This window comes from Moschus berezovskii, chromosome 12, assembly GCF_049115385.1.
Source record: "Moschus berezovskii isolate FMDL1 chromosome 12, NW_MosBer_1.0, whole genome shotgun sequence".
NCBI classification, from domain to species: Eukaryota; Metazoa; Chordata; class Mammalia; order Artiodactyla; family Moschidae; genus Moschus; species Moschus berezovskii.
Window position 1 is genome coordinate 64,851,394 of NC_142471.1, and position 14,090 is coordinate 64,865,483.

Consider the following 14,090-nt stretch of genomic DNA (forward strand, 5'->3'; position numbering starts at 1 on the left):
ATAAATGGGGCCTCTATTATTATTGTTATTGCTCCTGTGAGCCCTGGGCTGGGCTGTCGAGAGGGTTGGTTGAGATTTGGGGCTGATCACTCTTTGTTGCGGACTCTCCGGTGCCTCGTAGGATGTTTAGCAGCACCCAGTCCTCTGCACATGAGATGCCAGCCGCACCCCATCCCACCTGTGACAACCGATAATGTCCCTGGACATCATCAAACGTCCTGGGGTGTGGACAAAATCACCCCTGGTTGAGAAGCTGGGTTAGAATAAAAAGCTGAACAGAGATGAAAATTACCCAGGATCCTAGGATCAGCTGTCCCGAGTTCAGGGTGTCCCTCCTCCCCACCCAGACAGCCTGGGTCTCACACCTCTGCAGGGAGAGAGTGGCTGGGCCTGAGCATGCCAAGGTGGCTGCCTTCAGACAGGGGGCTTGTGGTGGTCCCTCAGAGAGAAGGTCCCTGGAGAATTCTCTGGGATCATCAAGTTTCTTGTTCCCTTGGGGGCTTTTGGCAAGACTACGTACCTCCAGAGCCATCCTGACTCCTGGAAAGCATCTCTAGCCGTCCCAAGCCCTGCGTCACCTTCCCTGAGAAACGCCCAGTCTCAAGCTCATTAGCCTGGTGGCACCTCCCTTCCAGCCACCGAACAGTCTTTCTGAAGAATTCTTGGCATCACAGACCATTGATAGCTCAGGGAGGGGGCACAGAGAGGGGTCTGACGTCACCTTGCCCACCACCTGCTGTTTGGCCAGAGAGGGCAGCTGTTGGGAGTTCTGTGACCTCAACTTACCCCAACCCCCACTCCCACTGTACCCTTGGCCTGAGCCTCAATTTGAAATGCTCAGGCCTGGGCTATGGGAGAAGCGCTCCCAATTCAGACAATGAAACCCCTCTCATGGGACCTCTGCCCTGACTCCCACCTTGGGGGCTGCTCTCTCTCCTTTGCTAATGACCATGCTCTGGACACTATGGACAGTACAGCACTCCGGGCTGGCTGGATGTCACCTTTGCTGTGGCCACCCTGCCTCCAGGCTCTGCAGAGCCTGCTCACCCTGGTGGGAGTCACAGACGGACAAAGGGTGGGGAAGTGGGGGAGAGGCCCCTTCTTACCCGAAAGCGGACCTTCCCGTGGGCGCTCATCTGCAGGTAGAGACGGTGGGGACCATTCCAGTTGCCATAGACGATGTCCACTTTGCCATCACGGTTGAAGTCCGCCAGGGCGACTCCGCGCCCGTGCTGGTGGGGGTCGTCCACACCTAGGAGGAAAGGCAGGAGCCCTCAGGGCAGCCCTGTAGGCTCCACAGACACTCGCCTTGTTGGGGGTCGGGGGTGGGGGTGGGCGGCGTGGAGAACAATCAGGGAGGATGAAGCTCATTGTGTCCCGATTTCTCCACAGGGGTAGAAGCGGGGAAGCCGTCTGGTTGCAGAGAGAACCAGAGACTTGTTTTCAGGATGCCTTTGCCCAGAAAGTACTATTTTTACTTGGTTTTGGGGTAGTATGACTTTGGGGAAGGAGACTCGTGGAGATCCTGGAGGACTTAAAGCCTTCCCCAGCCACCCCTGACACGGGGATACATTGAGTTGATCATCACTCTCTTGCTTAAATCTCAGTTGATTCCCCAGTGCTCTTGAGTCAAGTTCAAATGCCTGCCCACCTTATCTGTCTTTATCTCGCCTTCTTCACAAGCACCAGTCAAACAGGGTTCTTTTCATTCCGCAAACGAACCAAGCTCTTTTCAGCTTCTGGGCCTTTGCTTAAGCTGGTCTCTTCTCCTAGAATGCTCTTTCCCCAGCTCATGGTGACCTGGCTCCTTGTTTCTCTTCTGCTCTCAGCTATAATGTCACCTCCTCAGGGAAGCCTTCCCTGATCACTCCCATAAAAACCGCCCCTCCCACCCACCCTGGTATTCATCCCAACAGCCTCCCAGTCTCCTCCCTTGTGTGGGTCACAGGTGCAATCGTGTTCCATTGCAGGGGCCCGTTTTTCTACTAGACCCTCTGCTCCCTGAGGTCAGGGTCTGTCTTCTTGCTCATCAGTGTTCCCACAGTATCTATCTCAGGTCTGGGGTGACCCGGCAGTTTTCTGTAAATACTTACTGAATGAAGAGACATAAATAATTTGACAGAAGGCAACCGGGGACTTCGGTGACAGCAGAGGAAATAACTGCTCCATGACTGAGAAAACCCCAGTTTGCCTTGTGAGATCTGTGGGGGAAGCTTGTGTGTCCAGCATTACCTGTTTGCGCTGTGCCTGCATCTGCCAGGGACCAGTGGGACTGAGCTGATCCTCAGGGAGGACAGAGGGTGGCTTTGCCCAGAGGGGTGGCCTGACCTCCTGGCTGCCCCTGGCAGACATGATCCCTCAGGCCAAGTGCATAGCTGAGAGGCAGTGGAGGCCAGCTCTAAAGACCCACGCTGAGTCTTTTGGAGGACAAACTGCCACTGGCCCTCAGAGGTGGCAGGTGAAATGACAGTATGATGGGGGTGGGGATCACAGACCCAGGACACAGGTAGCTCTTGCCAGCTGTGACCATGGAGATCCTGAGATGGGGGCCAGGAGAAGGCAAGGTGGGATCCGCCCTGGGAGCCTTAGAGGCTGATTATCCTCTTGGGGGAGGGAAGGATTTGGAGAATGGGTGGGGGGTCAGGCAGAAGAGGCAGGGAGACCCAGATTTGAGAAAGAGGGCTTGCAAAAGAATGGAGGCAACTCCCAACCTCCAGAATTAATACCCCATTAATTCTCCACAAAACGCCCCAGCCCTAATGTTGGTGGCCTTCTGTGTTGGCCCATTTCTCTCCTATCTACAAGGCACCTTGACAAGGAGTTGGTTCTCTTTCACAGGAATAATAGGTGCCAGGCTGCACTTCACAGCAGCATCTGTTTGGGTGATGAATGCCCTCTTGACATGTCTTGTTAAACCCCTGCAATCACTCTGACTTTCAATTACGGGCCTAGCACCTTTCCTCTCTCTTCCCACCTGATACCTTCCCCCACTCCAACTTGTTCGCTCACCTCTGCTTCCATCTCTTTAACACCTTATCAAGTCCTCTCGGTTTTCTCCACCACCACCTCCCCTTCATTTTATGATTTCTCAGCAATGAGAAAATTTGCTGCCAGAGTGTACAGAAGGTGAGCTGGGTGGGAAGACAGGCTGGGGAGCTGCCTCCACCTTTAGCTTTGCCCGGAGAAGGAGATAAGGGGAGCTGATCAGCTGCAAGGATGCGTTGGTGGGATGTTCAAAATGGGAACTCTGGAGCAGAGCGCTGGAAGGGCAGTTAAGTCACAGAGAATGGATTGGTACCTGCTCAGGGACTGGATGTTAGCTGTCAGCACTAGCTGGAGCTTGTAGGACCTTTGATCTATGTGTCTACATCCCCGCTCACCTCTTCTCCTGGAGACTGGAGCTTGTCTCTATACTGCCAAGAGGAGGAGAAATCAAACCTCCCATTCCTGGGCAAGGCGAGTCGGGGGAGGTACCAGGTGGGGAGAAGTGGTTGAAGGGCAGACTGATTACGTCCACAAGCTTTTATTATGTGTCCCAGTCCTTGTAGACACAGACAGATGGCTATAGTGGTGTAGGAGTCTGAGTGAGTGGTACCCGCAAGGGCAGTGGGAACACAGAGGAGGGGGGTGCCAGTCTCAGCCAGGCAGCACGTAGGGAGGCTGGAAAGGCTTCACAGACAATATCTGAATGAGTATTGAGGGACCAATAAAGTTCTGCAGGTAGAGAAGGGGGAGAGGGCATTTCAGGTACACAGAACTGGCAGGTGCGAAGGCCCTGAGGCAGGGGACAGATGAGCACAGGGGAGGAAGGGAAGCAGAGCTGGGAGCCTGGAATACTATTTTGGGTGGATTTTACTCCGCTTCTTACTACAGCTATTCATTTATTTGTCTGTTTCCCCCTCTAGAACATCAGTGCCTTGTATATGGGGGGTGTGAGTGTGGTAGGGTGATCTTATTCAAGTCAGGGTCCCCAGCTCTTAGCACCAGCCAGGCACTTAGCAGGGACTCAATTAATGGTCACTGGATTGAGCTGAATGTTTAAGATGGACGTGGGCTTAGAGGTGAAATGCAACATTAGCTGTGCAGACGGTGACTCGTCCCTCTCTCCCTGGGGCCTGTGGGGCCTGGAGGGAGCAGGGCAGCCCAGAGTCCCCTGTGGGGTTGGGGCGGGGGGCACAGGGCAGAGGCTGCACTCACCAGCGCTGGCCGCAGCATCCACAAAAGTGCCGTCACCCCGGTTGTGGAAGAGGAAGTTGGGCCCGTTCTCATTGTCGCAGAAGATATCCGAGGCACTGCTGCTGAGGATGGGGCCCACGCTGACGCCCCGGCCCCCTGGAGAGGACACTGACCTTCATTAAGCGGAAGAATCAAAGCCCCAGGCCCACAGAGAGGATGGGGGAGGCCTTGGAGGCAGGAGGGGGGCCCTAGAGAAGCTGCGATTGTGATGCCACAGGGAGCCTGGGGAAGGGGGATTCTGATATTTCTGATGCTTCCTGGAACCCAGATCTGGGCTCACGGTTCCATAAACTGACGTGGCGGGTGGCCGCACTGCTGGTGAGGCAGGCGAGGAGCAAGACAGAGTCACTTGGTGCCCACGGAACGAGTCCACGAGGAACACAGGCCATCACGCAGAGCTTTCCCTTCCCTCCGTTGACTGGATTCGAATCCTAAACCCACCTCTGCCAACAACATTTTGATTAAGTCACAGATTCCCTGACAGCCCCCTGCCTTACCCTGATTGCACGTATGCTGGTCACGATACTGGGTGTGTTCCCCTTCTAAGGACCTAGAGAAATAGGTTCCAGGCACAGGTACAAGGAGGCCTCCTTTGCTTTGACTGATGTAGGAAACAAATGTGAGCACCTGCCTGTCTGTCCATCAACAGGCATGCTGAATGGATTACAGTGCATCCATATGATGGCCTAGTCTGCAGCTGCTAAAAAGACTGTGTAGATCCATAATATTGACTTGGAGGAATGCCCGTGACATATTGTTAAGTGAAAAAGCAATTTGCCAAGTAATGGTATCATATGATTCTGTTTTTATTTTTTAAGAGGAAAACAAATGATATTCCTGAATATATGTTTGTGCAAACTTGTTCTTGAGTTTTGGGAAAAGTGGGGAAGGCCACACCCTGAGCTGTTCACACTGGCTGCCTTTTTTGGGGAATGTCTGTATTGTTTGGCTTATTGCAACAAGAATTGCTTCTGCAGTTTGAAAGGAAAAAATCCAATAAGGTGTATATTTCTTAAGGAAAAAAAGAAAGAAAACCAGCTCTATGTTAGGGTTTGAAGTGCCCAAGATCGATGTGGACATGTCACCAAGTTCAATCTTAAGATGTCTTGAACAAACTACCCCCAACCAATGAGTTTCAAATAAAGCCCTGAAAGCCTCGCCTCTGCCCCACCCCCACCTCAAGTTCAGGGTGGGAAATAGCTTGACCACGACCAGGATGTGGGTTCTACTCCCAGCTTGGCTTTTTTGACCTTTGGCAATTCATGTTACCTGGTTAGCCTTAGTATTCTCATCTATAAAATGCAGATACTGTGACCTGCCTTTTCTCTTTCAGGCCTTTTGAGAGGATCAAATGAGGTGAGAAAACTAAGAGGATCAAATGATGTGAAAGGTCTCTGTGAGCCCTACAACCTTGCTACTCAGAGTCAGGTCTGTGGACCAGCTGCAGGTGTGTCACTGGGGAGCTTGTCAGAGACACAAACTCTCAGATGCCTACTCAGCCAATCAGGATCTGCATTCTAACAGGATCCCCGGGTGGTTTATGTGCATGGGAAAGTTTGGAAAGTACCGCTCTGAAGGGCTATTCAGTACAATAACAGCAGTTTATGATTTTTTAAAAAAAATAAATGATAGCTCAGTGGACCTGAGTGATGCTGAGCCAAGCCCCCTCATTAGCCCAACTCCAGGCAAGGCAGAGGTTTCCACTATGGATGATGTGAAGAGCTGACTCATTTGAAAAGACCCTGATGCTGGGAAAGATTGAAGGCGGGAGGAGAAGGGGACGACAGAGGTGAGATGGTTGGATGGCATCACCGATTTGATGGACATGAGTTTGAGTAAGCTCCAGGAGTTGGTGATGGCCAGGGAGGCCTGGCGTGCTGTAGTCCATGGGGCTGCAATGAGTCAGACACGACTGAGTGACTGAACTGAACTGAATTTGGGATGGAGGTTCTCTTGGTCCCCAGGCTCTTCTCTGAGATTTGTCCTTGGAGGAAATCATGGGACGTTTCTCACACGTGAAGCCTGCCTACCAGGGGCCAGGTTTGGGGGCAGGGGAACAGACAGAGGCAAATGGCATTGCTACAGGCGTCATTGTGGGGCTCCTTGTTAACACATTTTGGGCCCTGTGTCTCCCGATTCCTCCCAGGTAATCTAATTAACTCTCAAGGAGAGCCCAAGCCTCATGAAAACAGAGCCCCTGGATCCACAATGCTTCCAGGGAGTGTTGTCCAAGTTGCACAGGCCAGGCGTTTTCATTAGAGCCATGCATGGGGCTTTCAGATGTTTTTCTTTTCCTAAGTCAGCAGGGAGGGTGCTGGGCTGCTACCTGGGCACCTCTTCTGCCCATTCAAGGAGTTGCTGCTAAGTGGTTGCTGGCCCTGCCCTTGTCTTGCCAGACTCCAGCCCAGGAGCAGGCTTCGGTGAGAAATCCTCCATCTTGTCTGGACCCCCAACAATTCCAGGTGGGGCTCCAGGACTTCCTGCTGCAACTCCATCCTTCTTCCCCCTCTCCAGCATCCTTCAGTTTCCTCTCTGTCTCTGACTCCCAAGCTGTGACACATTCCCTTCATTTTCTCCAAAGCAGGTTATTTCCCTCTTGGACAAATTTCTAAATCTTTCTAATTAACTAATTGGGTTGGGTTGAAGCCTTGCACCATTTGTAACCTGTAATTACTAGAAAATTGCCATGGTAACCACACTACTAATTAGTGACAATTTATTGCCATGGCAACTGGACCATAACAGAGATGTTACCCACAACTCCTTTTGGCAAGTTCACCACACAGTTGGGGAGCAGGTGAGTCGACAGTCAGGGAGCTAGCCTCCTGGTCACCAGCTGTAGCAGACTCAGGACGGAGGTTCTAAGGGGCTCTGAAGCCAGGGCAGCCTGGTACCTGCACCCCTCTCTGAGGCCGAAAGAACTCTACTCCCAGGTCCATCGTGTAAGGGCTCTTCAGACCAATAAAATCCATTCCTCTTAAGTGTAGCCTGACCCTCTCACTCCATGCCCGGTCAATGACAGAGGCCCGTTATTTAGCAAGTATCTGTTGCCTAGACCTTGCCCTCTCCCGTAGCTCTCCTTGACTTTGCCCCATCTCCTCTGTCACACCCACCCTGTTTCGCGGCCTCTGAGGTTTAGCACACACCCTATGGGACTACCCCGGGGCAGTTAGGAACATCTTTATTCAGCCTTGGAAAATGATGTCCCAGTAGAGAGTTAAACTCCACTTTACATCAATTAATTCCTTTATACTTGAGGCCAGACTATTCTCTCAGGGGCGTGCAGCTCTGCGGTTGGGGCTAGGGAGGCGCACTGGTGGTGGGAAAGATGGGGGGGGGTCAGGAAGTTCGAGTTGTGTGACCTTGGGCATGTCACTGAGCCTTTCCAGGCACCTGGTTTCTCACCTGTAACTCGAGACTGATAATAATAACCCCTTCTCGGGCTGTCATGAGTATTAAGTGAGCTGGTATTTGGAAGGTACCTTGGAAAACGTCACGTGCCACCGACTCATTACTGTCACTATTTCCCACCTGCTGGGAGAATAATATCCCTTTATTTTGCCAACACTCTCAAGCTTCAAAGACCTCCTTGTTCTGCTGCTGAGTATGAATGCGGCTTCCTCCCCGCCCCTCCCCGAAGGCTTCTCACTCTGCCCACCAGACCAGGTGGGAGATTGGGTCACGGGGAAAATGCTTCCCTGTGGCCCCCTCTTTTTCCGGTCGGTTTCTGGCACCCCCTGATGATCAGCTCCGTGACTCTGAGCCCACGGGGCAAGCCTTGCTCACCCTTAAGAACTGCACCCCTAAACCTCTGAACCCTACATTTGGAAGGTGCAGACCCAAGTCCAATTTAGGTGCAGAGGGTGTCAGAGGATGAGATGGCTGGATGGCATCACCGCCTCAATGGACGTGAACTTGGGCAAACTAGGAGATGGAGAAGGACAGGGAGGTATGGCGTGCTCCAGTCCATGGGGTCGCAAAGAGTCGGAGAAGACTGGGCGACTGAACAACAATCCATCTCTCAAACCACACGAGGGCAGCCCTCATGGTTGAGGATGGGGCAGGGAAAGAGGGGTTGTAGGAAGTTGGGGGCATGCTGTGCATCACCCCAAACGGGACAGCAGAGGGCCCGGGATGAAGAGGTGGGCGTTCGCTGTGCTAAGGAAGAGCCTCCAGGGACTGCGCGGAGAGGCAGGAACTTGGGGAGTGTGCCCTTCAGGCGTTGGTCTCCCTCCCTGTGAAATGGTGTAGGGGTGGGGTGAGAAGGACTCCAAGGCTCCTTCCAGCTCGACTTTTCAGGGCATCCTCCAAGCCGGACCTCAGGGTAAGCGTGGCTGGGAGTGGATTCCGGGGCCCATTCAGTCCGCACCATGGAGGCCCTGCTGTGAGGCTGTCAGACAGGGAACTTGGACCTGCGGGATTATTCTGCTGATTAATCATTCCACTGGATGCTAAGGCCTGTAGGCTGCCAAGAACATCCAAGATGTTAAAAGAGTAGCAAAGCAGTGGAACATGAAGGGGTGGAGGAATGAACAATGTGTGTGCGTGTGTGTGTGTTGGCGGAGGGGGTGTGAGAAAGGCAGGATGGTAACAGCCCAAATTTCCTGAAGCTTCTAACACAGTAATACTATGTTGGTGCTGATGCTGCTACCCCCGACCCTGTGTGAGCCGTCCAGGCGCTGGGAAGGGTTCCAAGTGTGCCAGTATGGAGGGTGTTAGACAAGAATATTCCCACTCATCCCTAATCCCTCCAGCCTGTCCCTGCAGAAGACTGAGGGGGTGGGGAGGGGCAGGAGGACAACCTCCATCACTTGTCTGCTGGGTGGGGACTTTCAAACCTTGGGCACCTGGTGGGTGCAGGAGGGTAGTCCTTTTTCTCTGTGTGTTCCCCTGCCCTGCCCCCAGGCAGGGCTGGAAGAAGCTATTTCAGAAGAGAGGGCTGGAAAAGGGGGGGCAGGAAGAGATGCTCTGTGGTTCAGTCCTGTGTCCTAGGTTTCGTGGGATTCACCTCACCTCACCATTTTCTAGGTGAGGAAACCAAAGCTCACAGAGGCGTAATCTCAGCTAGGGAGCAATGGATCATAGCTGAAGCCCATGCCTGAGTGACTCCAGAGCCACTCTCTCCCCACAGGGTGCTCTCAAACATTTCTACCTGAGTTCCTTCTCCCTAGAAGAGGGGTCTGTACTCCTGATAAGGCCCCAAAATGGCCAGCCATAATAAGCGTGACATAAAAAAAAAACAACTCAGTTGTTTTAGCCCAAGAAAACGCATACCAAGATTGCATTTGTATTCTGTAATACATCTGTGCTTGCTTGAATAAAAAATGATGTCCCTTCTTGTCAATCATCTAATGCATCTGACACTGTGTTGCATGGGGCTTTGGGTAGCCCTGGCAGGACTGTGGTCGCACTCCCTCGGGGTCCCAGGCCCTGGCTGAGGAGTCTGTCACTCTAGCCTTGCCTGTCCCCAGCTGACACGTTTGGCTGCACTCCCACTGAAAGGCTAGCACCCGCCTGGGAACCCGAGAGGTTCCGAGGTCCCCAGGCTACCGCCCCTTCTCTGGAGCTGGGTAGTGGGGATCCGCCAGAAGGCCTCAGCTGGGCTTTAGGCATCTCTGTCTCCTCTAATAATGACTTTCTATAAATCAGATCTGCCCGCTGCTTTGTTCTACACTGCTCCCAGCCAACAGCAAAACTCTCCACCCAACATCGTAAATCCACCTTCATTTTCTTTCCAAATTTCTTTTAAGGCTTCTTTAATCACCACCTTGCAGCCTGGACAGATGCTCCCTAAAAGGGTGAGGCCAAATCACAGAGCTCCTCGGAGGAAGTAGAAGCTGGGGAGAGGCAGGGTCCAGAGGGAAGAAGGGAAAATAGATGGATTCCAGTGGGAATAGGGCTAAAGATGCCCACACCTGTGCCCTGGAGGACGCGCCAGGGGAAACACGTGGAGAACACCTCCAGGGCAGGGCCCGGGCCTGCCTGCTTGGTGCTTCGCCCTGCGTTCAGACAGTAAAGAATTCACCTGCTGTGTGGGAGACCTGGGTTCGATCCATGGGTTGGGAAGATCCACTAGAGGAAGGCATGGCAATCCACTCCAGTATTCTTGCCTGGAGAACCCCCATGGACAGAGGAGCCTGGCAGGCTAAGTCCGTGGGGTCTCAAAGCGTCGGACACAACTAAGCAACAAAGCACACGGCTGTGCCCCCTGCACTCAGGAAATGACCAGCATCCCTCTGTGAGAACCTCAGAGGAGGGTGTTGATGTCCGCTACACTTGTGTGTACTGTCTGTGTGCCAGGCCCTGTGCCAGGCATGCCCTATGTTTGCTACTGCTAAGTCACTTCAGTCGTGTCCGACTCTGTGTGACCCCATAGACGGAAGCCCACCAGGCTCCCCCTTCCCTGGGATTCTCCAGGCAAGAACACTGGAGTGGGTTGCCATTTCCTTCTCCAATGTGTGAAAGTGGAAAGTGAAAGTGAAGTCGCTCAGTCGTGTCCGACCCTTAGCGACCCCACGGACTGCAGCCCACCAGGCTCCTCCATCCATGGGATTTTCTAGGCAAGAGTACTGGAGTGGCTTGCCACTGCCTTCTCCGTGCCCTATGTTTACCTCTTTTAATATTCCCATTTTGCAGGCAAGAAAACTGAGGCCCAGAGAGGTTAATAAGTTGCTCTCTATTGCCTGGGCAGGAGGACATGGTGGAAGCAAGATCTGCACCCAGCACTTTGGCTCCAGACCCTGGCTACTTAGCAGAGAGGCCTGGGGACATGTCTGAGATCACTGGGGGGCCATAGAGGCGGCTGCAAAACTCTTGGTTCCCTTGAGTTCCTGACAGGCTCTCGGCTATGGGGAGAAGTAGTTCTTAGGATTCCCATGCAGGGCAGTTCAGGCTACAAGAGGCCGCGGGCAGCTGGGGAAGACGGGGCTAGGAGAACCAGGAACCACCAGGGACTGGTCTTCCAGCTGCTCAACTCTGCATGGGAGGCTCGGGCTGCGCCGCCCTCCAGGGACCCTCGAGTCCCCCGAGAGCGGGCGCGCTGGCCGCTAGATGGCACTGTGAGCCAGCAGAGCGGCGGCCGGCGGGGGATCCGGGAGTCTGGAGAGGATGCCTCCCCTCCCCCTCCCGCGGAGCCCGACAGCCAGCCCTGCAGCCCGGGATGCCCGGGCCAACCCCCCTGCTTCCCTGAGCAGCCCAGGCCAGGCAGCTGTTTCAATCAGAAAAACCGGGAGTCGCAACTAAAGTCCAGAGGGCCAATCCCTGGGGCTGCGTTTCTGGTGGGTGCGCCTCTTGCTTCTTCACCAGCCCCTCCTGTCTTGCAGGCTGGAGTAGGATTCTCAAGCTGGAGGCCGCTTGAAAGGTCAGCTGATTCTGGTAGTTTAGGCATCAGCGGCTGGGGCTTTAAGTGAGAGTGTCTCTGCAAACCTCCTGTGTGACCTTGGGCAAGTCCTTTCTCTTCTCTGGACCTTGATTTGTTCTTTTGCAAACGGGCGGTTCTCTGTGGTCCATCCAGCAAATGGGTGTTGTGTGCCTTGGCTCCAGGGACATGCAGCTCTGACTGCGCAGCTGGCCGAGGCTTGCTTCCCTCCCAGCCTGTTCAGGCCCTGCTCCTCACTGTCTACATCTCTCCCAGGCCCTAGGGCACCCTCCTGGAGCTGAGCCTTGGCCTTGTGCCAGAGCCTTGGCAATCAGGCCGGGCTCCAGTGGTGGCCGTTACCTTCGGGGTCCATTCCTGAGGGGGCATCTGGGCTAGTTTTCCAGCCAGATGTCCATGTGTCGTGAACAGAGTGACTATGGGGGCTGCAGGGTAGCATTGGGGGGCTTGGCCAGCAGGGAAAGGGTGGGCTGGCGAAGGCGGGTAGACAGAATAGTAACTTGGTGGGCCAAATAGGCTCTTGTCAGCCAAATGGCTCTTGGAAATCTGCAGAGCTGCTCTAACGTGTCCTCTGGGCATGCCAGCTGCCCCGGCCTGCCTGCACGCTCCACAGAAACTGCTGTCCCTTCCTTGAGCTGTGGTCCTTCTAGCACAGCCTGGCACAGCTGCCCGGTGCCCCCATCCCCACCCGTGCTCCTTAGCTGTCTTGTCTTGGAGATATCCCTGGTTCTGCCAGCCCTCCTTCCCCACCCCTGGTTCTGCCAGCCCCCCTGCCAGCCCCGCCAGCGTGAACAATGTCCCCTCATGCTCACACCCTGCTGCAACCTTATGAATTCTTTGATTCTGTGTACAGCCCTCGCTCCCAGACCTTGCCTCCCTTCCAGCTCATCATTTTCAAGTGCTTCATCTCCCAAGCCCACCCTCCTTCTCCTGCAGATCACTTAATTGCCAAGCCAGCCCAGTGCACAAAACTGGGAACTATTCAGAAAAATTGACTGTACAAGTCGAGGCTGAGGCTCCTGCATGTTTATTCCTTTTTCCAGGAAAACATGGTTTATTACTGACACTCAGCCTCTTTGCTGCTTACTCCCGTGCAGAGCTCTCGCACACTTTGATGGGGCTTGAGCCATGTAAACTATTTTATTGTCTAGTCATTTGTTCCCACAAACTTTGTCAGACAGGTTAACATCAATCTTCTCCTTTCACTGAGGTGTAGGGCGGGCTAGAGAAAAGCATCGTAAACTCAGGGGAGGCCGTGACAACCCTTTCTGGGGAGGACTTTGAGATTATGCCACTACCCAGGTGGCTGAAGTCAGGGGAGGGACCCAAATGACCCTTCAAGGATCCTTCCAGCCCCCCAGATTTGGAACCAGGTAGGCTGCCACTTGGAATTCTGTAGTGCCAGTTGGGATGGAAATATCAGGAAGGTAACCTCTCAGAGAATTTCTACATTCAAGGTGCAGGTAGGGTGTCAATGAGGCCAGAGTACACGTGAGAAGTTGTATACAGCTCTGGCTTCCTGATTTTTGGCATCCTAAACAGGAACTAGATTGCTCTGCCATCAGCAGTCTATTGGCAGATTATCAGAGTTTAGTCATCAGCCATGCTGGAATTAGAAAAACAGCCTTCCCTAGAAAGATCTCCCTGTCAGAGACTCTGACAATAGGTCCCCCATCCTGAAAGATCTGGGGGGAGCGTGCCTTAAAAAAAAAAAAAAGTATTGGAGAGGTTTGGGAATAAGAACACAATTCTTTGAGCTCAGTTAGCTGAGACAGGACCCAGCTGAAGCTTAGGGATTTAGCACTCAATTCCTGGCTGCTTATGTGTAAGTAAATAATTTCGTCTGCTGTTTGGCAATAAAAAATGCTTTAAATCTTGGCCTCTGTGATTTGTCAGTTTTCTCCTACAGAGCCTGTTCACCCATCGCTTGGGTTACAGCAGAGAATGGGGCAAGGGGTTCCAAGGAGAGAAAGATGCAGTGATCTTCTGGGCTATGTCCGACGTCACCCACTGCGCCCGCTAAAGCCCACCCCACCAGATTTTCCATCATCTGGAGAGGCGGCCTTGGAGGAAGCCGTCTGTGGGTGGTGGGATAGAATAAAACCTTCACCGTCCCTCCCCAGGGACACAGACCCACCCTCTCCTGTATTAGACTCAGCCTTGTAGGGCCTGAAGCCTAGCCTCAGCCCCCAGCCCCTCCAGCACACAGCACCCGCTGTTCCACTCTGCCTACCTGTGTATTTGCTGACCCCAGCCTCAGCTGCCACATCTCTGAGCGCCAGAATGCCCCGGGAGAGGTCACTGGCCTCGGGGTCCATTTCGATGAGGGCGTCAGGGCCCACGTTACCGTAGGCATAGTTGGCGATGTAGATGGAGTAGCGTCCAGAGCCCTGAGCAGGAAGGGAAGGAGGGTCAGTGAGCAGGACCATCTGGGAGCCCGGAAGCAGATCCCCCCTCCACTCACAGGACCATAGCTCTT

The 14,090-nt window shown here is 53.6% G+C and overlaps 1 protein-coding gene across 2 annotated transcripts in view; it reads right to left on the reverse strand.

Annotated features, from left to right (window-relative positions):
- CRTAC1 (cartilage acidic protein 1) overlaps window positions 1–14,090 on the reverse strand; it is a 151,636-nt gene that overhangs the window by 23,477 nt on the left and 114,069 nt on the right. For both annotated transcript variants that reach the window (XM_055424924.2, XM_055424922.2), the window contains exons 5-7: window positions 13,845–14,001; window positions 4,198–4,332; window positions 1,107–1,252 (exon numbers count right to left, since the gene is read on the reverse strand). In XM_055424924.2, coding sequence (XP_055280899.1) covers window positions 1,107–1,252; window positions 4,198–4,332; window positions 13,845–14,001 — 438 coding nt within the window. The remainder of the gene's footprint in view (window positions 1–1,106; window positions 1,253–4,197; window positions 4,333–13,844; window positions 14,002–14,090) is intronic.